Source organism: Heterodontus francisci, chromosome 24, assembly GCF_036365525.1.
Source record: "Heterodontus francisci isolate sHetFra1 chromosome 24, sHetFra1.hap1, whole genome shotgun sequence".
Classification (NCBI taxonomy): Eukaryota; Metazoa; Chordata; class Chondrichthyes; order Heterodontiformes; family Heterodontidae; genus Heterodontus; species Heterodontus francisci.
The window spans coordinates 35,380,039-35,402,631 of NC_090394.1; the positions used below are offsets into that span (position 1 = coordinate 35,380,039).

General features: G+C 46.5%; 1 protein-coding gene across 1 annotated transcript in view; it reads right to left on the reverse strand.

The window, feature by feature from the left end:
• Positions 1–21,985, reverse strand: part of micall2a (mical-like 2a) — a 124,820-nt gene extending 102,835 nt beyond the window's left edge. Inside the window, exons 1-2 of the mRNA XM_068055878.1 lie at positions 21,370–21,985; positions 5,491–5,539 (exon numbers count right to left, since the gene is read on the reverse strand). Of these exons, the coding sequence (XP_067911979.1) occupies positions 5,491–5,539; positions 21,370–21,512 (192 nt within the window). The 5' untranslated portion in view covers positions 21,513–21,985. The remainder of the gene's footprint in view (positions 1–5,490; positions 5,540–21,369) is intronic.
• Between the last annotated feature and the right edge of the window lie 608 nt (positions 21,986–22,593).

Here is a 22,593-nt window from a genome sequence, read left to right on the forward strand (position 1 = left end):
GTAAGAGGTGACTTGATTGAAACGTATAAGATCCTGAGGGGTCTTGACAGGGTTGATGTGGAAAGGATGTTTCCCCTTGTGGAAGAATCTAGAACTAGGGGTTACTGTTTTAAAATAAGGGGTTGCTATTTAAGACAGAGATGAGGAGAAATTTTTTCTCTCACAGGGTCATGAGTCTTTGGAACTCTCTTCCTCAAAAGGCGGTGGAAGCAGAGTCTTTGAATATTTTTAAGGTAGAGGTAGATAGATTCTTGATAAGCAAGGGGGTGAAAGGTTATGGGGGTAGGTGGAAATGTAGAGTCAAGGTTACAATCAGATCAGCCATGAACTTGTTGAATGACAGAGCAGGCTCGAGCGGCCGAGTGGCCTACTCCTGCTCCTAATTTGTATGTTCGTACGTACGTTCCGCATTTGTGAAGGGACACAGACAATGCTGCACATTACCGAGGAGTGTCCCCTCTACAGACTAAGTGGCGGACAAATCACCTTAAATTCAGCAAATGAGGAAGCTATCGCTTAGCTCCAGGGATTTGCATTCGCTAAATAAATAAAAATGGCCTTAACAGAAACGTGGCTGAGGGGTGATGACACCTTGCCACTAAATGAAGCCTCCCCTCCTGGCTACATCTTCCACCACTTGCCCCGCCAAGATCATTGCAGTGGCGGTGTGGCATTTACCATCAGATCGCACCTTGGCCTGACCCTCTGGCGCTTTCTCCTCCTTCAACCATCTCACCTTGTTCCACCCGTCTCACCTCTCTTACAAAGTCATCACTCTCTACCACCCTCCCAAGTACAATAAAAAATGTTATCACTGGGATATCTTCACTGCTGTCCTCCCTCAACCTCTGCAGTGAACGACTTCTCATCCTCGGTGATTTCAAGCTCCATCTCAACTCATCATTCTCTCTCTCCTCGAAGTTCAGGGCCCTCTTATACTCCCTAAATGTCTCCCTCCATGTAAACTTCCCAACCCATATTCACGGCCACCATCTTGACCTTGCCAGCGATGGTGGTCTTGTTAGCCCAATCGTATCAATTACAGATAAGGCCATCTCTGATCACTTCCTTGTATCACCCGCCACCCACCTCTCCTTCCACATCCAACCCTATCACCTCCTGTGTCCACCCTGCAAAAAACTATCCCCCAATTCACTTACAACTTCAATTTCAAGGTCCCAACTATCGAGTCTTTGGCCCTTTGTTCGGCACAACATTTCTACAGCTACTGATTTGCTCAAATGCACTCTCATCTCCATCTTTGATGACCTAATTTCTCATAAAACCATTACTCTCTCTCATCCTGGCCATTTCCCCCGGTACAGCCCTCATCTACACTCCCTTAAGTCTAAGGGACGCAGACTTGAAAGGATATGGTGGACAACTGGCTTAGCCATCCACCGCCAGATCTGGCTGCACCACTTAAAACACTATCAGGTCCTGTTCTCGCCTGCTAAAACTGCTCACTATTCCAGGATCATCCTGGAATGCAAAGATAATACCCACCTTCTTTTCTCTACTGCAAACAGTCTGCATAAACCACCTTCCTGTCTCCTCCACTCTCGCCTCCAACAATAAGTACAAGGAGCTCACTGACTTCTTTGTCACTAAGATCAGCTGCCTCTGCCGCATCCCTCCCTTCCACTAGCCCACCTGGCCAAACTTCCTATAATGCTCCCCCACCACCCCACCCCACCCCCCGCCCTAGCCCTGAACCCAAACCTAGTTTCTCTCCTATCTCCCCTCATGTCCTCGCTGAGTTCATCTTGTCCGTGAGACCCACCTCCTGCTCCCTCAATCCTATTCCCACTAAACTGCTGTTCATCCAACTTTCCCTCCTGGTCCCCACGTTAGCCAATATCGTAAACAGTTCTCTCTCTTCAGGTGCTGTCTCTCTCCTTTAAGTCTGCCGTCATCACTCCTCTCCTCAAAAAAACAACCATTGACCCCACCACCCTTGCAAACTATCGGGCTATCACCAACCTCCCTTTCCTCTCCAAAGTCCTTGAACGTGCTGTTGCCTCCCAAATCCATTCCCATCTTTCCCAGAACTCAATGTTTGAATCTCTCCAATCAAGTTTCTGCCCCAACACAGTACCAAAACAGTTCTTAACCAAAGTCACAAATGACATCCTATGTGACTGTGACAAAGGTAAACTTTCCTTCCTCATCCTTCTCAACCTGTCTGCAGCCTTTGACATGGTTGACCACACCATCCTCCAACACCTCTCTACTGTCGTCCAGCTGGGTGGGACTGCTCTCACCTGGCTCCATTCTTATCTATCTAATCATAGCCAGAGAATCACTTGCAATGGCTTGTCTTCCTGCTCCCGCATCATTGACTATGGTGACCCCATAGGATCTAGGATCTATCCTTGGCCCCCTCCTATTTCTCATCTACATGCTGTCCCTTGGCAACATCATCCAAAAGTACAGCATTAGTTTTCACATGTACGCTGATGACACCCAGCCCTACCTCACCACCAGCTCTCTCAATCCCTCCACTGTTGCTAAGTTATCAGACTGCCTATCCGACATCCAGTACTGGATCAGCATAAATTTCCTCCAATTAAATATTGGGAAGGCTGAAGCTATTGTTTTTGGTTCCCACTCCAAACTCCGTTCCCTAGCTACCAATTTCATCCCTCTCCCTGGCAACAGTCTGAGGTTAAATCAGTCTGTTCAAAACTTCAGTGTCACATGTGACCCCAAGATGACCTTCCGATCTCATGTTCATGGCATTAGTAAGACCGACTATTTCCACCTCCGCAACATAGACCGACTTTGCCCCCATCTCAGCTCATCCGCTGCAGAAACATTCATTCATCCTCTCATTACCTCTAGACTTTACTATTCCGTAAACCTGAGGCCATCCAAAACTCTGCTGCCCATGTCTTAACTCACAGCAAGTCCCATTCACCTATCACCGCAGTCTCATTGACCTACATTGGCTCCTGGTCAATGCCTTGATTTCAAGATTCTCATCCTTGTTTTCAAATCCCTCCGTGGCTTTACCCCTCCCTATCTCTCTAATCTCCTCCAGCCCCAGAACCCTCCAAGTTATCTGCACTCCTCCAATTCTGGCCTCTTGAGAATCCCGGATTTTAATCGCTCCACCAGTGGTGGCCGTGCCTTCAGTCGCCGAAGCCCTAAACTCTGGAATGCTCTCCCTACACCTCTCTGCCTCGCTTTCCTCCTTTAAGACGCCCCTTAAAACCTACCTCTTTGACCAAGTTTTTAGACATCTGATCTAATATCTCCTTATGTGGCTTGCTGTCATATTCTATTTTAGAACGCTCCTGTGAAGCACCTTGGGATGTTTTATTACTTTAAACACGCTATATAAATATAAGTTGTCATTGTTGTCGTCTTGCAAGCTAGTCAGCTGTATCAGAACCACTACCAGATGTTCAAGGTGGCCCACCACCGCTTTCTCAGGGTAACTGAGGATGAGCAAAAACACTCCAAGAATGAACAAAAAAACAAAATTGTGCAAGGGAATGTCCCAGACATGCCAAACCCATCATCCCATAAATCAAGAAACAAATTCCTAAAAATTAAGAGATTTGTTATAAAAATCATGAGTTTCTATTTTTTTTCCAAACATTAACCTATTGGTTGGCTGTCAGATAGATTAGCAGTTGGTGTATAAACCTCACTAGCAGCTTATTTCATCTCTAACAGGTCAGAGCTCTTTACAAAAACTGTATTACTGCTTCTGAAAATGTTTTACAAAAATTTTTTTTTTAAATCATACCTATTCTGCCAGCACATGCTAAAGAAGGATCCACCCTCCGACCACAGTCACTATTGGCTGAAACAGCTGCCTCCTTCTACAATGAAACCCAAACCCAGTGCTCCAGCTTAATGCACGAATACATTAAAAATACCTTTAACCACACTGGAGTAACAATTATTACATTCACATTTGAGTTATTCAAAATATGATAGTGGCAGTTAAGCTGATAATAACTGATAGGTAAAGACCCTCAGGTCCAGCCAGCCTGCCCCATACAGTAGCGATACCTTGTGTATCACTATAGGTATACTCCCCACGCATAAAATGTAAAGATTTCAATTATCAGTATTAACCTTTTTATTTGCAATAACCTGAAATAATTTAAGATATTAAATGAAATTGGGCATGTAGAATAATAGATACTTAGTGAACCTTCTCAAGGGCTATTAGGGATGGATAATAAATGCTGGCCTTGCCCAGGAACAAATGTAATAAAATAAAGTTGAGCTGCTGTTTTAGTACCAATAGATAACAGTTTGCAATTCTACAGTTCTCCTTATACAGGGAGACAGTTCAAAGTGCTATACATTGAAGAGTGCAGAACAGTGAATGCTAAGCAGGAGGGGAAAGTTTAAAAGCAGAGAGTAGGCTAGGAAATTAAAGGCACAACAGAAGAAAAGTGTTTTAAGGAGTTTTTTTTTAAAACAGCCAGGGTGGAGAGGACTGAATAGAGAGGGCAGGACAGTAGTGGCTAAGTAATGGGCCATCAGCAGTGAAGGAGTGAAAAAACAGTAGAAGCTTGGTATTAGAGTGAAGGGAGCATGTGAAAATTTGAAAACTAGGTCAAAAGTTTAAGTCAACTTCCTAGAGCTTCTGTGGTGCCCGATTGAGAGAGAGCGAGGGAGAGCGAGGGAGAGCGAGGGAGAGCGAGGGAGAGCGAGAGGCAGTGCTAGCATTCTGGCCCCTCAGCTGACTGTCTTCAGCAAACTCTGACCCATTGAGCTGAGTCCCTGCCCACCCACCATCCCCACCTCACTCTCCTCCAGTTCACCATCTCCATCCATGCCCCCGCAGAATATTTACCTCTTTTTTAAAAAAAAAGGTCAGCAGCAACTTCAGTGCCTTGCAGAGCTGCTCTCGGCAACCAAATCATTGATCAGCAGACAGATAGCCAGCAACACAGTCAACACAGCTCTGCAAATATCAGCTGCAGAAAAATCCCGAAATTTCACAGTCCTCTCACAAGATCACAAGTGAGGCTAAATTTGACTGAGAAATGGTGTCTCTTGACATTAGTTCCTGAGACTTGGCCTGTCTGAGGTCCCACAAGCAACAGATGAGATGAATACTCCATAAATCTGGGTTTGGTGGTGTTGGTTGAGGGAAGAATGTTGGTCAGAACACCAGGAGAATTTGCCACTCTTCTTCCAATGTTGTCACGGGATCTTTTACATCCACCAGAACCAACAGACAGAGCCTCAGTTTAACATTGTATAAGAAAGATGGCATCTCCAACAAAACAGTATTGCACTAAAGCCTCAACCTAGATGAGGTGTTCAAATTTATACTGGGGCTTGAACCCACAACTGCGCAACTTAGAGGGTGGAAACTGCATGGAACAACATTCGATTCCTCATATACTTCATGAGCATAAATATTCCCGCACAACTTCCAACACAAAACTACCCGTGGAAGAACATTTCACAAGAAGGGTCTCTCTCTCTCTCTCATATACAGAGTGTGCGACTTACCAACTTATTATTCTCATAGATGTCTTCTTTCCCAAGAGAATCAAAATCTCTGCAATTGAAATAGAATACGTGTAAACAACAACAAATTGCATTTATATAGAGCCATTAACATAGTAAAAATGCTCCCAAGTCACTTCACAAGAGCTAAATATGAATTCCCACAATGAGGGGTAGGGTAGCATAGTGGATATGTTACTGGACCTGTAATCTAGAGGCCCGGGCTAATTATCTAAAGACATGTATTCAAATCCCAGCAAGGTTTCTGAGGAATTTAAAATTTAATTAATTGAATAAAAAGCTACTTTCAGTAATGGTGACCATGAAACTACTAGATTGTTGTAAAACCCATCTTGTTCACTAATGCCTTTAGGGAAAGAAATCTGCCATCCTGGCCTATATTTGACTCCAGACCAACATCAATGTTGTTGACTCTTAGCTGCCCTCAAAATGACCTTACGGCCACATTATCAAGGACAGTTAGGGATGAGCAATAACTGCTGGCCTTACCAGTGATGCCTACATCCCGTAAATGAATTTTAAAAAAGAGATATTACGACAGGTGACCAAATGCGCAAAGAGGTAGGTTTGACAAGGAGAGAGAGAGGTTTACAGAAGGAATTCTACAGCTTAAGGGATACATGGCTGAAGGCACAGCTACCAATGGTAGAGTGATGAAAGTCAGGGCTACACAAGAGGTCAGAATTGGAGGTTTGTAGGACTGGAGGCGATTATAGAAGTAAGGAGGGGTGAGGCCATGGAGGGATTTGAAATGAAGGTTAAGAATTTTAAATTTGAGGCATTGCTGGACTGGGAGCCAATGTACATCAGTGAGCAGAGGGATAATGGGTGAATGGGACTGGGCACGAGTTAGGATATGGGCAGCACAGTTTTGAAATTAGAAGTCAATACCCAGCGACACTGAGTAACACACCCAATTGTTATTAGGAGTATGAGCAGATGATTTTGAATTACCCCAAATTTTACACTTAGAACTATGACACACACACCAAGCCAAATGTAAAGTAAAATGGACTTGTCTGTTACAGGGTGTATAGCTTCCCAGCAGCTTCTGCCGGGACACACAGCATACCATAGACACAATGGCATCACAAGGCACCCAATCACTGAATAGCTCCTTAACTCTGACACCAATGTTACTCCATCTCCACTGCATTCAGCACACAGGTGTACAGTTAACTGGCAGAGTGTTGGGGGCTCCAATCCCCTGTACCACTGGCACATTCCTCCTGTTCCTCACACACTCCAGCAGTAGTCTGTGGGGGGAGGAGACATATGCAAACAGGGAGCCACTTTCCCATAAAAAGGCAGAGCTCTCAGTAGGAATTTGGTGTTACTTCCTGAGACTTGAGCACAGGATCTAGGCTGACAGCCCAGTGAGGTACCAGAGGAGTGCTGCATTGTCGGAGGTGCTGTCTTTCAGGTAAGACCTTAAACCAAGGCCCTGTCTGCTCTCTTCATGTACCATTTGAAGGGCAGAGGAGCTGTCCTGGTGTTGTGGCCAATATTTATCCCTTAAGTAATATCCCAAACAGATTAGGTTATTTATCTCATTGCTATTTGTGGGACCTGGCTGTGTGTAAACTGGCTGCTGCATTTGCCTACATTACAAGAGTGATTACAATACAAAATTGTCTGTAAAGCACTTTAGAACATCCCAAGGTGCTGATAGAACGTGTATTTATATAGAATCTTTCTTTAAGAATAAACGTACTTCAGCCAATACACATGATATGATCTCCTTAATTCATCACCTGAAAATGTCCCAGCACCATGAATACATTGTTCTTAATGATGCTGCCTCCAGCCACAATCCATATGTGGAAGGTCAGAATGAGTAATTGAGTTGCTGGATGTTTTTCACACTCAAGTGGGACCCTATTAATGAAAATTTCACAGAACCACCATTAGGCTTTACTGAAATCCTAGAGATGAAAGGGAGCCAGGGGAAGAGTTGATGGGGAGAATCATTAATCCAGGGCAGCCCAACATTGCAACACAATGGCACTGAAACTGGCACTGGTCAGAGGTCAGCAGCCCACCTTAAGCTGCAGAATGGATCATAGATAGAGAGCTGCGAACCATTCATTGAGAGTTTAACTCCATGGAGCAACAGAACTATTTACAAGCAACCCCAAAGCAAACTATGGAACAAGCATCAAAGCAGTGACTGTACCATTAACAGCATTCAATGGCAGGAAATGTCACCTCAATCCATGACGCATCGCAGGCGGCCATTTATAGTAAGTTCATTGTTTTTAGCTACAATAAGGCCAAAGGTTGCAGCAGGATTGACAATTCCAGATGCACATAATCACTATTGGGAGTTTCCCCTATCAGCTAACTGAGGCACACACTGGGGCCACTCACAGGAAAACTTCACCTCTTCCCTCACCATGCTTTATCCAACAGTTAAAGGATAATCCATGGTTATTTTGCTGAGTGAGCAGCGGGCTTTATTTACTCACCTGCCTTCTGTGATTCAGAAGGGCCCAGACAGCAAGGTTATTCCAGAACCAAGCCTGACCATCTTCTCACGCAGCTTGCACAGACACATTCCAGCAATGGCTGCTGAATAGCGATCAGGAACAGAGGCTCCCTAGCAGATTCTACCATCTACTGCCACCCCCCCACCCTGGCCCTGCCTCCGTTATTAGCAGTCAATACCTGGCGAGGAGGCAGATGGTTGCTGTGCATCAACTTGGCTGGCCTTTTGAGTCAAAAGTGAGTTCAAACCCCACTCCAAGACTTGAGGGCATAATCTAAACTGAGACTGTAGTACAGTACTGCAGAAGTTCCTCAATGTCAAGAGACGTCAACATGGGTCGCCAACCTTCCAGGATTGGCCTGGAGGCTTCAAGAATTAAAGACTAATTGCCTGGACTCTGCTGCAAACAATACCTGGTTTATTTTCATTTTTATGATCACTTACATTTAGAAATATTGGAGATGGGTGGATAGAGGGGGTTGGAATAAAGTATTTGACTGACAGTCAACAATCATCCAATAGGGTAATGCAGTGCCCGTTTGCTTTTCATTAGCTTTGGGAAGAGAGTGGGCCCTGAGGATGGATGTGTCAAGTGGCCAATGGCTAGACTGTGGGGTGTCAGGGTTGTTAGAGGCAGGAAGTCATGTGATAAAATCTCCAGGAATACATCCAAGCAGATATGGCAACCCTCAGTCAACCTTCAGATGAAACATTGATCTGAGGTACATCTGCCTATTCCAAGAGTTGGGAGTTCTCCAAAACATTGGTCTTTTGACCAACATTTTTTCCTCAACCAGCAACAGCTAAAAACAGATGAGCTGGCCAGTCATTTCAATGTGTTTTTTTTTGTGGGATCTTCCTGTGCTTTACATGGCAGTCATTGTTTGTTAAACAAGTCATTGCATTTCAGAAGTCACTCTTCCGAGATGTTTCGATCTCTCTTCGTCACTTTTAAGAACATAATTTGTTCTTTGTATGTTTAAAGTTGAAAACAAAATACCTGAGAGAGGAAAAAGGAAAGGAAATGCTACCGTTTTAAATTATTTATTGAAACCAGACAGTTCATTCTTTCCATTAATCATTAGCCAATGGTGTAAGGAACCAGTACAAATATTAGGCATCTAAGTTCTTTAACTGTTTGAAAAAGGATAGAGTATCACAAATTAGGTGTGACTGTATGGTGTTAGTGAATTTGCACCTCAGCTGAATTCCACAGAAAGGACACGTGGAGAGGGTGGTCAATATAAAATGATGGCAGCACACAACGAATAAAAACAAAAACCTATTCAAGCGATGCATTCTGATTGCACAAGTCAGACAACTCTGGCCAAGGTTACTGTAGGTACAGTAACCATAGCAACCCAAGACTGAAATGAACTATGCAGAAAGCGCATATTAAACACATTTTGAGATGTTGTACTTCAATGCTGCCTTTCAAAAAAGAGCTGAGAAGTTCTCCCCAGTTTCCTGACCAATATTTGCCCCTTAACCAACATCATATTGCTATTTGTGGGATACTGCTGTGCTCAAATTGGCTGCTGTATTTCCTACATTACAAACAATGACTACACTTCAATAAAGTACTTCACTGACTGTGAAGCTTTGGGATGTCCTAAGGTTATGAAAGATGCTGTATAAACTCAAGTTAGTTCTCTCTGAGTCGCTTGTATTTTAGAGACAATCTTTCAGGCAACAGTTACTAAACTATAATAGGACTCCTTGTAAACACCAGTCCTGGGAAGTGCCTTTTCTTTTAGAAGGACATTCCCCATAGGCCAAAATGAAGCAACTTCAGGGAATGTGGGGAATGAGGAATTTTAATTACTGCCCACAGAATGCACACAGGATGAATGCTAACTCAGTACAATCCATCTCTATCGGTTTGTTTCAAAACTGGAGCGGGGGAATCAAATGGACACAATGTACCATTTAACAAGCTTCTGCCCCCTCAAAAAGTCATACTAACACTTTCGGGCAATGGCTTTTAATGGTCACATTTGAAAGAAAGTCGAAGGAAGCATCGAGCTACCTTTCATATTACAATCAGCCTGCTGCTGAAGTGAGAACATGGGAACAGGAGGCCATTCAGCCCCTTGAGCCTGTTGCACCATATAATTAGATCACAGCTGATTAATATCTTAACTCCATCTATCCACCTTTAGTTCTGCAGCCCTTAATACCCTTGCTTAACTGTCAGATTTAACATTTTTAATTGACCCCTAGCCGCAACAGTTTTTTTTTTAAAGGGGGAAATAGTTCAAGATTTTCACTACCCTTTGCAGAAAGGGTCAGGAGGAGTGTAAGACCAAGCCACACAGGTCAGGAAGGTCCAGTTTCCAATTTTGGGCTGAACAAGCCACTCGCCACCAATATGGATTTCAAGATTTTGGAAAGAGACCCAGATATGACTGGGCTAAGGAAATGGTGGGGGAGGAACTGAAGGAGATAAGATAAACTACCCACTGAACCACTGCTGCAAGCTGCACATAAGTGAATGTTAGCAGAGAGCAGGACTGGGGTTGGGTGTGATGCCTTCCTTGGTTGGGTAGTCTGCCACAGCTGTGGTGCAAGGATTCACTGCTCAAACCTCTCAGTAGAGCTGTAGGTCATTTGTTCAGGTTAATCCTGTATTTTGGATCATTGATTGATGCCCATTTGGATGAACGCACTTGTCAAGAAAGCCCCATATGTCAAATAAGAAATATTAATTTAATCAGTTGGAAACTTACATTAGACTTTTAATGGGAAAATATCCTACAGTAACTTTTAAAAAACTAGCAGCCAAGATAGCCACTGCAATTTACATCTGAAATACCAGGAGATTGAATTGGAAATAAAAAAGTCTAACAAGAAGCCCAGCCAGAACAATGGCTTGCTCTAAGCGATTGAATTACCTAAAATGGCTTCATTAGCATGGCAGTCAAGGCCGTCCTCACAGTGACTTTGAAAGAGCCAACCCCCTTCAAGTGTGAATTGGCATCCTGGAGCATGTGGAACCTTGAATTTCGTTAGAAAGTTCCAGAAAAACCTCATTAAAAACAAAGGGGATTGAGAGAACCATGTGACTGTCTGTCCATCTCTGAAGAAACTGGGAGTCGTTACACAGACAAAAGACAAGCAGAGAAGCTGTGTGCCTCCCTTTCTCTCTCTCTCTCTCCCCAGAAAACATCAAGTTTGAAAACTGTCTGTTACTGGGGGTTCCTTCAAGCCTACAGACCGCTACAGCCAGCAACTAGGGGAAGAGAACCAACTACAGATTCTGCCTTCAGGAAAACCCTGAGCAAAGCAAGCCAGTCAAAATACACTTTAACCAACCAAGAACTTCAAGAATACAGCTTCAGCCGAGGACTACCAGATCATCCACTTTACCGTCTGTATTTAAATTCTATTTATTCTGGACTTTAGTCCAGCCACTAAATCTATTTTTACCTTCTCGTAATCTATTTGTGTGTGCGATCCTCGCGTGAATGTGTAGCGTATTTTTTTAGTATTTTTTAAGTCGGGTCAGTGTGTCAAGTATAATAAACTTACCTCTTTCTTGTTTAAACTCAAGAAAACTTGTCCAATTGGTTCTTTCATGATCACAGTAAAAGTAAACAGGTAAAACACTCAGAGGTGGTAAGCACAACCACTGTTTAAAAAGGAATAAACCATGTTGTGGTCAAATAAGAGGAAGGGGCAAGAGGGGAGCCCGAGACCCCCTCCTCACCTGGCCTCTCCCACCTAAACTATCTATGCGGATGGAATTCCTGGTATGCCAACTTCAACATCTTCTAGTGAACACAACGTGACTTACAAGACTGCTGGACAGAGTATATCTCTTCCTTCCCCGATGCAGCCACTCCCAGCTGTTTTAAAAAGAATTGAGAATCCTATTCATGCAAATTACCACATCGTCTTAATTACAGAGGGACATCTCTGGGCATTTCTTATTCCTACTGTGTTACACTTTGAAAATTGCCAGTCGGAAACAGCCTGCGAAGTGCAGCTTTCTGCAGACATTGGCCTGCGATGAGATCACAGAGACTAGCTCTGGTACTGTGAGTTAGGACAATGCCAAAAGGACGGCATTGTCCACACATGATGTAGTCGGAGTACAAGGGGTTGGGGGGGGGGGGGGGAGGAGATACAGGAGAGATGCTCCACTGAGCATCAGTTCCCAGCAAAGGTTGCCAACTCTCCAGGATTGCCCTGGAGTTTCCTGGAATGGAAGATTAATCTCCTGGACACTGTTTCCAGCAAACCTGGAGGAAAGGAAAAATCATGGTGTTGAGGTGGGGGGGGGGGGGGGAGCTAAAAAAGCCTTGACTTTTTCATAAATTTACCTTTAACACTTTTGTTTATTAGTTAGAAATATATTGAAGATAGGGAAAAGTGTTGTTTGAACAACCAGAAGTTGGCAACTCAGGTTCCCTACCTATTTCAGGCCAGTGATTCTCAACTACTGAGCCAAAGGTGACAAACTAGGTGCCAGTATATGGCAGCTCAGATAATACCCACTTCCACGTTAATAAGACCTGATAGTCATTGCTGCAGATGATTTCTAGAGATTGAAATGTAGTTTATAACAGGGACTGAAATCTGCCACATGGACTGGATGTAATGAGCTGCAAAACTCATTGCGATTAATTGAAAAACCATTCCTCACTTCAGTTGAGATCACTTGCAGTAAGTGGGGGAGGCCGAGGGGGGTGTTGGTAATTTGGGGGGGGGGGTGCAGAGAAGACCAGCAGCACTGATCAATCTAGGTTCCAAAGTAAGCAGATCATCCAACTTCACTTCCAAAGTTCAATAGACTGATCTGGATTTACGAAGTCATTATTGCAGAAGCAATGATATCCTGCTCTTAGACTTTGGTCTCCTTGGCAAACATGGTATTTAGTGTATAATTATATATAAGGGTCACAGACCTGAAATATTAACTCTACTTCTCTCTCCACAGGTGCTGCCAGACCTACTGAGTATTTCCAGCAATTTCTTGCTTTTATTTCAGATTTCCAGCATCTGCAGTATTTTGCTTTTATTATTATGGTATTTAGTGAGTGGGTTGGTCACAATAGTAAATTAGTCTTTACATTTATCACACTGACTGGCTGTCCAGTTTGGATACTGTCAGTTACTTCTAAATTATCCATTGAACGTTTTAGGTTTGCTGTAGAGACAGCTGGAGAGGGAGGCACAGAGATGGAGAGACAGCCAGAAAGAGAGGTGGGGGCGGGGAGAGTGAGAGAGAGAGAGAGAGAGGCAAGAGACAGCCAAAGAGATAGAGAGGCAAGAGACACAGAGAGAGAGAGCAGCAGAGAGACAGACAGACAGACAGAGACACCCAGAGAGACAGAAACACACTTGAGAACGTGAGGGAGGCAGAGAGAGAGGTAAGCAGAGAGAGAGGGAGGGAGGTAGAGGGAGAGGTATGCAGACAGAGAGAGGGAGGGATGCAGAAAGAGGAGAGGGAAGCAGAGAGAAAGAGAGAGTGAGGGGGAAGCAGAGAGAGAGTGAGGGGGAAGCAGACAGAGATAAAGGCAGAAACAAACAGGGACATAAAGGGACAGAGACAAGTTGGTTTTGGTGTGTCTGGCAACGAGTTGATCCAATCCTTTTATGTTATAAAGGGCCAGCTGACAGCACAGGCTTTGCTGGACCAGAAGCCAAAATAAATCAGTGAGCACAGGGGTTGATGGGTGGAGAGGACTTGGTGCAAGTTAGGATACTGGCATCAGAGTTTTGGATGAGAGAAATACTGCAGCAATCTTATTTCTTAAATGTTTCTCGCTCTGTGCACAAATCTGTTTAAAGTGTGGGATACAGTCTGAATCAAGGAGGTGTTGTATTACAGTCACGCAACATCACATCCTTGGCACTCTCTTCAGTGCTGCCTGTTCTAACAAACTTCTTTTGACCTTTTTCTCTCAGTCGATCAGACTTGGGTGTATTTTCATCCAAGGCCAGTGACTGGCCTGCTATTCTTGTTCAAGGCCAATTGAACCTGTTCGGATCCATTCCGTCTTTGCACACTCATTTCACACTGAGGCCTACTGCAGTCTGGAGTCAGCATCATCCCAATGTGTGAATGACCACTGGCCTGTTCCAGCCGACAGTTCAACAGCCCTGATTTAATTGAATGCTAGAAGAGACTCAAGGGGCTGAATAGGCTCCTTCTGTTCCTCTGTTCCAATGGCACCTCTTGAAGCTCAGGTCCAAGATAGGCTATTTGGCAATGGAGGATGAGGGCATGGGCACAGCAGGTGTTTGAGGGAGGTAATTGTAGCCAATCCTAGTCCCTGTGCTCATTGGATTCCACTTTGTAGCAGAGGTAACTGCTGAATTGAGCAGGACATCAAACCCTGGCCTAGCAACTCCTGATGCAGCACAGACTTCCTAAAAAAACATTGCTTTTTTAAACCCCTTCCCATTTTTGGTCAGCACAACAGCCTCAATGCAACTTCCAGTGCATCATGGCACTGGCAAGTAATAAAGACAAGGTCTCTTTAACAAAGCAGCAACACAACCTGAAGAGGAAGTGAAGCCCTGCTCCCAAGATGCTGTGTGATCTCCCAAGAAGGAAGGACAGGAACGGGGATGGGCCCTTTATTTACAGCAGGCAAATGTTTGTGCATGATTGCTGAACACATTGGAGTGTGATTGCTTTATCAGCGATTTCAATCGCATACATTGTTTCCTATAAATTAATAGATTAAAAATTCCACTATGATAGGAGGAATTAAACAGCTCAAGCTTTCGCTCATTAAGATTTGCATAAGATTATTTTGAGATCAAGGAAGGAATTTTAACTCAATAAAGCAGGTGGATTTGTGTTGGGTGGGAGATTAAAGTGTTAAAAATCTGAATCCTGATCCCAACCCACCTCCGACCTGCCCATTTCTGGTTTTAACAGTGGTGGGAAACCAATCCGCTCCCTGGAGGCGGGCAGTCTCATCTTAACCCGTGATTTCAAATTTAACTCTGGCCGGCTGGATTTCCCGGGCCTGTAGAAACCCGGCAGCTAAAGGAAGGCAAAGACCGCTGGACCAGGAGGTCAGCTCCACTTACCTGCTGGATTCAACTTTCCTACCTCGCCAACACCCCCATAATTAGACACCTTCCCCCTGACCACCTACTCCCCGCCACCCACCCCCCCCACCCTGAAGCCTGTCTCCTACCCGTCTACGTCCCCACCCCCGACCTTCAGTCACTCCCTCCTCTCCACTCCCTGGTTGCAGCCTGGTGTCAAAAAAACCTGTCCACCTGACAGCCAGCCGTGTACTCTGGTTGTGCTGGGAAACATTGAAAAAACATGTTAATAAAGTCCTGCCAATAAATTCGGAGGAGCCCGAGGGAAACTCGTTCTTCCGGGTTTTCCGACCTCAATTCACCCCACCCACTCCCTCCCCACCTTGAGTAAAAATCAGCCCCAAGGACCTGAAGCCAATTACAAGTACTCGAAGTCCTATTCAGCCATTCCTCACCTCCACCCTCACATTGTCCCAAAAACCCATTCCACCATTTCCACTACTCATTTGCACCCCATCCCAGACACAGACCCACTCCCCCAGCTCCAGCACCCCATCCCAGACACAGACCCACTCCCCCAGCTCCAGCACCCCATCCCAGACACAGACCCACTCCCCCAGCTCCAGCACCCCATCCCAGACACAGACCCACTCCCTCATCTCCAACACCCCATCCCAGACACAGACCCACTCCCTCATCTCCAACACCCCCTCCCAGACACAGGCCCACTTGCCCAGCTCCAGCACCCCATCCCAGATACAGACCCACTCCCCCAGCTCCAACACCCCATCCCAGACACAGACCCACTCCCCCAGCTCCAGCCCCCCATCCCAGACACAGACCCACTCCCCCATCTCTAGCACCCCATCCCAGACACAGACCCACTCCCCCATCTCCAGCACCCCATCCCAGACACAGACCCACTCCCCCATCTCCAGCACCCCATCCCAGACACAGACCCACCCCCCCCCAGCTCCAGCAACCCATCCCAGACACAGACCCACTCCCCCAGCTCCCCATCCTAGACGACCCACTCCCCCATCTCCAACACCCTATCCCAGACACAGACCCACTCCCCCATCTCCAACACCCCATCCCAGACACAGACTCACTCCCCCAGCTCCCCATCCCAGGCACAGACCCACTCCCCCATCTCCAGCACCCCATCCCAGACACAGACCCACTCCCCCATCTCCAGCACCCCATCCCAGACACAGACCCACTCCCCCAGCTCCAGCAACCCATCCCAGACACAGACCCACTCCCCCAGCACCCCATCCCAGACACAGACCCACTCCCCCATCTCCAACACCCCATCCCAGACACAGACCCACTCCCCCAGCTCCCCATCCATGACACAGACCCACTCCCCCAGCTCCCCATCCTTGACACAGAACCACTCCCCCATCTCCAACACCCCATCCCAGACACAGACCCACTCCCCCATCTCCAACACCCCATCCCAGACACAGACCCACTCCCCCAGCTCCCCATCCCAGACACAGACCCACTCCCCCAGCTCCCCATCCTAGACACAGACCCACTCCCCCATCTCCAACACCCCATCCCAGACACAGACCCACTCCCCCATCTCCAACACCATCCCAGACACAGACCCACTCCCCCATCTCCAACACCCCATCCCAGACACAGACCCACTCCCCCATCTCCAGCACCCCATCCCAGACACAGACCCACTCCCCCAGCTCCCCATCCTAGACACAGACCCACACCCCCATCTCTAGCACCCCATCCCAGACACAGATCCACTCCCCCATCTCCAGCACCCCATCCCAGACACAGACCCACTCCCCCATCTCCAACATGCCATCCCAGACACGGACCCACTCCCCCATCTCCAGCACCCCATCCCAGACACGGACCCACTCCCCCATCTCCAGCACCCCATCCCAGACACGGACCCACTCCCCCATCTCCAGCACCCCATCCCAGACACAGACCCACTCCCCCAGCTCCAGCACCCCATCCCAGACACAGACCCACTCCCTCATCTCCAACACCCGATCCCAGACACAGTCCCACTCCCCCATCTCCAGCACCCCATCCCAGACACAGACCCACTCCCCCATCTCCAACACCCCATCCCAGACACGGACCCACTCCCCCATCTCCAGCACCCCATCCCAGACACGGACCCACTCCCCCATATCCAGCACCCCAGCCCAGACACAGACCCACTCCCCCAGCTCCAGCACCCCATCCCAGACACAGACCCACTCCCTCATCTCCAACACCCCATCCCAGACACAGACCCACTCCCCCAGCTCCCCATCCTAGACACAGACCCACTCCCCCATCTCCAACACCCCATCCCAGACACAGACCCACTCCCCCATCTCCAACACCCCATCCCAGACACAGACCCACTCCCCCAGCTCCCCATCCCAGACACAGACCCACTCCCCCAGCTCCCCATCCCAGACACAGACCCACTCCCCCAGCTCCCCATCCTAGACTCAGACCCACTCCCCCATCTCCAGCACCCCATCCCAGAGACAGACCCATTCCCCCAGCTCCAGCACCCCATCCCAGACACAGACCCATTCCCCCATCTCCAGCACCCCATCCCAGACACAGACCCACTCCCCCATCTCCAGCACCCCATCCCAGACACAGACCCACTCCCCCAGCTCCAGCACCCCATCCCAGACACAGACCCACTCCCCCAGCTCCAGCACCCAATCCCTGACACAGACCCACTCCCCCATCTCCAGCACCCCATACCAGACACAGACCCACTCCCCCAGCTCCAGGACCCTATCCCAGACACAGACCCACTCCCCCATTTCCAGCACCCCATCCCAAACCTACTCCCTGACCTGCATCATTAGCTCACACCATGCCCCAGACAAAGACCTGCACCTCATCTCCTGCACCCGCACCAGCCCCAGACAAAGTCATGCTCGCCAATCTCCAATGCCCACATGCTCTCTCCAGCACTCACACACTGGCCCTCAGCCTCACCTCGTAAGTCTGCCTTGCCCATCACGCCCAAAACCTCAGACTTCAATTGATTCCCTACCCTTTATGGGATCTTGCTGTGTGCCCTCCTGTTCCTGACCACAAACCAAATCTGAAGTGCCTAGCTGAAAAGGTGTGACTGCCTCCTGGAACAAAGTGTCCAGGTAACTTTTCCCCTCCCTGATGAATTCTAGATTTAGTCTTCGGTAATGAAGCTGAGCAAGTAGATGAAGTAGCAGTGGGTGACCATTTTGGAGATAGTGATCATAATACAGTTAGCTTTAGCATAATCATGGAAAAGGACAAAGATAAGACAGAAGCTAAAGTTCTAAATTGGGGGATGGCAAATTTTACAAAACTGAGAGATGATCTGGTGAAAGTGGACTGGATGCAGCTTCAGGAAGGAAAATCAGTGTCAAACCAGTGGGAGGCATTCAAAAGCAAGATTCTACAGGCACAGTGTAGGCATGTCCCCACAAAAATAAAGGGTGGTACAGCCAAATCTAGAGCCCCCTGGTTATCTAGAGGCTTACAGGGTATGTTGAAGCAGAAAAAGAAAGCTTATGACGATCACAAAAGACTTAATACTTTAGAAAGCCTCGAGGAGTATAGAAAGTGCAGGGGTGAAGTAAAAAAGGAAATTAGAAAAGCAAACAGAAGACATGAAAAATTATTGGCAGGTAAAATCAAGGAAAGCTCAAAGATGTTTTATCAGTACATTAAAAGCAAGAGGATAACTAAGGCAAGGGTAGGGCCTATCAGAGAAGTACAAGGGAACTTGTACATGGAAGCAGATGTGGGCAGGGTTCTTATTGAGTGTTTTGCCTCTGTCATCACAAAGGAGAGAGATGATGCAGACATTGTAGAAAATGAGGAGGAGTGTGAAATATTAGATACAATTAGCATAATGAGAGAGGAAGTACTAGAGGGTTTGACATCCTTGAAAGTGGATAAATCACCAGGGCTGGATGGATTGCATCCCAGTTTGTTAAAGGAAGCCAGGGAGGAAATAATGGATGTGCTGAGGATCATCTTCAAATCCTCACTGGATACGGGCGAGGTACCAGAGGATTGGAGGTCTGCTAACGTTACACCGTTGTTTAAAAAGGGTGCGAGGGATAGGCCAGTGAGTCTGACCTTAGTGGTGGGTAAATTATTGGAATTAATTCTGAGGGAGAGGATAAACTGCCACTTAGAAAGGCACGGACTGATCAAGGATAGTGAGCATGGATTTGTTAAGGTAAGGTCATGTCTTAATAACTTAATTGAATTCTTTGAGGAAGTAACAAGGAGGATTGATGAGGGTAGTGCAGTGGATGTGGTCTATATGGATTTTAGTAAGGCATTTGACAAGGTCCCGCATGGCAGACCTGTCAGAAAAATGAAAGTCCATTGTATACAGGGGAATGTGGCAGGTTGGATCCAAAATTGGCTCAGTGACAGGAAGCAAAGGGTAGTAGTCGATGGATGTTTTTGTGAATGGAAAGCTGTTTCCAGTGGCGTTCCACAGGGCTCAGTGTTGGAACCCTTGCTGTTTGTGGTATATATCAATGATTTGGACTTAAATGTGGGAGGCATGATTGGGAAATTTGCAGATGTCACAAAAATTGGCCGTGCAGTTGATAGGGAAGAGGATAGCCGTAGACTCCTGAAAGATATCAATGGTTTGGTTGAATGGGCAGAAAAGTGGAATTCAATCCAGATAAGTGTGAGGTAATGCACTTGGGGAGGACAAATAAAGCGAGAGAATACACAATAAGCGGGAGGATATTGAGAGGGGTAGAAGAAGTGAGAGACCTTGGAGTCCATGTCCACAGGTCCCTAAAGGTGGCAGGACAGGTAGCTAAAGTGGTTAAGATGCATATGGAATGCTTTTCTTTATTGGCCAAGGTATAGAATACAAAAGCAGGGATGTGATGCTGGAACTGTATAAAATGCTGGTTAGGCCACAGCTGGAGTATTGTGTACAGTTCTGGTCACCACATTACAGGAAGGACATAATTGCTCTGGAGAGAGTACAGAGGAGATTTACAAGAATGTTGCCAGGGCTTGAAAGTTGCAGCTGTGAGGAAAGATTGGATAGGGTAGGGTTGTTTTCCTTGGAACAGAGGAGGCTGAGGGATGACTTAATTGAGGCAAACAAATGTATGAGTGGACTAGATAGAGTAGACAGGAAGGACCTGTTTCCCCTGGTGGAGAGGTCAATTACCAGGGGGCACAGATTTAAGACGATTGGTAGAAGGATTAGAGGGGACATGAGGAAAAACTTTTTCACCCAGAGGGTGGTGGGTGCCTGGAATTCACTTCCAGGAACGGTGGTGGAGGCAGAAACCCTCAATTCTTTTAAAACGCACCTGGACATGCACTTGAAGTGCTGTAACCTGCAAGGTTATGGGCCATGTGCTGGAAGGGGCGGGCGGGGGGGATTAGATTGGGCGGCTAGTTTTCGGCCGGCACAGACACGACGGACTGAATGGCCTCCTTCTGTGCAGTAATTTTTCTATGGTTCTATGGAAAAGCAGCTGCCATATCTGTCTGGAAAACAACAGTCACTAGTTAAGTAAGTCATTTCATAGATCGCTCGGACATTTGGGAGAGGCACTGCAGAAAGATGGGACATATTCTTGATGAAGGAATGCACATTGTTAAATGCTGATTTTATAGATACTACTGAAGTGACCCAGAGTCAGAAACTCCCCCGCCAGATCCTCAGCAGGAATTCTTTCCCGCTCCGAAGCAGCTGTACACCATTAGCAACACGACTGTCGCAAACATCATCCTCTAAAAAGAAACTTTGTGTTCGATCAGAAACATCTGGAGCTTGTGAATCCGACGCTGCAAATCTCAAATCAAACCAGGAACAGTAGCAGTAAAAGTTTATATAATATATATAAAGTAGCCTCCCAATCCGTTCTGATTAGTGTCAGAACCGGCAGTCAAACAAGCTATGTCACAAACACTGAAACTGACCAACCCCCGGCATAGAAAGCCGGGATTCTGGGAATTACTCTTTATTTCCACCCCCCACCCCCTAATTCTTTTTGGAATTAGATTCCCGTCCCCACTTCCAAAGTATTGATGCCTGCGGAATTTAAACCTCAAATCAGTACTTAAATCAAGCGAAGAGGAAAATTTAACCAAACTGCATTTCCACTTTTGCAACACACACAGATCCCGGTTAAGCGGTTAATTTGGTCGAACAGGGAATGACTCCGTTCTGTTCCGGGCTGCACCGAACCATTCTAACTACTTGCAACAAGTTGGGGCTGTTTACTCTCTCCTCTCCCTGAAACACAAGTATGCACAGAGGAAGAAACAAAATTTGTCCTTTGCCTATTTGGTGGTGGGGGCTAGTAATTTGCTGGTAATTTCTGGCTTACATGAGATCGGGTCTGAAGTGGTGCAAGATCGCACAGAAAGCGAGCCCATTCCGCCACGAGGTCGTCATGTTAGTAATCTCCACGTTTCGATATCCCTCGCATTGCTTCTTACACCACTGTTGCAAGGCTTTAATCGCGGCCATAGCGACTCCTGAGACACACAGAAAGGAAAGAAAGCGGGGGAAAGAGAAGAGAAGGGAGAGAGACCCAAGAGAGGAGCAGAGTGAAAGGAGAGAGAAAGTGGGAAAATTAAGAAAGGAGATGGAGCAGAAAGATAGAAGAGGAGAGGGAGAATCAAGAGAAAGGAGGGGAAATAAAGAACAGATAGAAAATGCGAAACAAAAAAAGTTTACAGAGCCATTTTAAAAGAACGCGAGACGGAGGAAACAGTTTCAAACGCTTTAAGAGAAGTTACAGGGCAGGCTGTGAAGAGTTCGAAAATAAGGTGAGAAAAGAGATGTAAAGATTGAAAGAGGAAGAACGAGTCCAGCCCGATCGCCAGGGAGAAATTAACAAGGAAACTGACACGAAGTCGTTTTGAAATACACACTGACTGACTGACAGCCAAGGGCAGGGGAAGTGCCCGAACCAAGAACCACACAAAACACAACAGTCTTGACAGCAGCAGATTGATTCGACAGAACTGGGGATTTCCACTCAGAAATGAGGAGAGACAAATCAGCATTTCCCATTCACCTGAGATAATGGGAATCCATCCCACACCTGAAAATATGGAGCCCCTCCCACACCTGAGATAATGTGAGTCCCTCCCACACCTAAGATGGAGCCCCTCCCACACCTGAGATAATGTGAGCCCCTCCCACACCTGAGAAGATGGAGCCCCTCCCAAACCTGAGATAATGTGAGCCCCTCCCACACCTGAGAAGATGGAGCCCCTCACACACCTGAGATAATGTGAGCCCCTCCCACACCTGAGAATATGGAGCCCCTCCCACACTGCACAAGTCTTGATCATAGGCTAATAAGAATAAGATTGACTGGCATTGTCCGTTCTGTAATCTAGCTTTGCAAGCACCACAGGTAAAAGCACACAGCTGTAACACAAGTGTGTTCTGTTTCCCTGTGAACCACAGGGACCCCCAGCTACTAGATCCAGATTTGCTTTTTGACTATGGAAATAAGTGATCTGAATGTAACTGATGGTAATCATAAAGGATCAGAGAATAAATTATTAGTTTGTAAGCCTAATTCGTGAACTTTGCG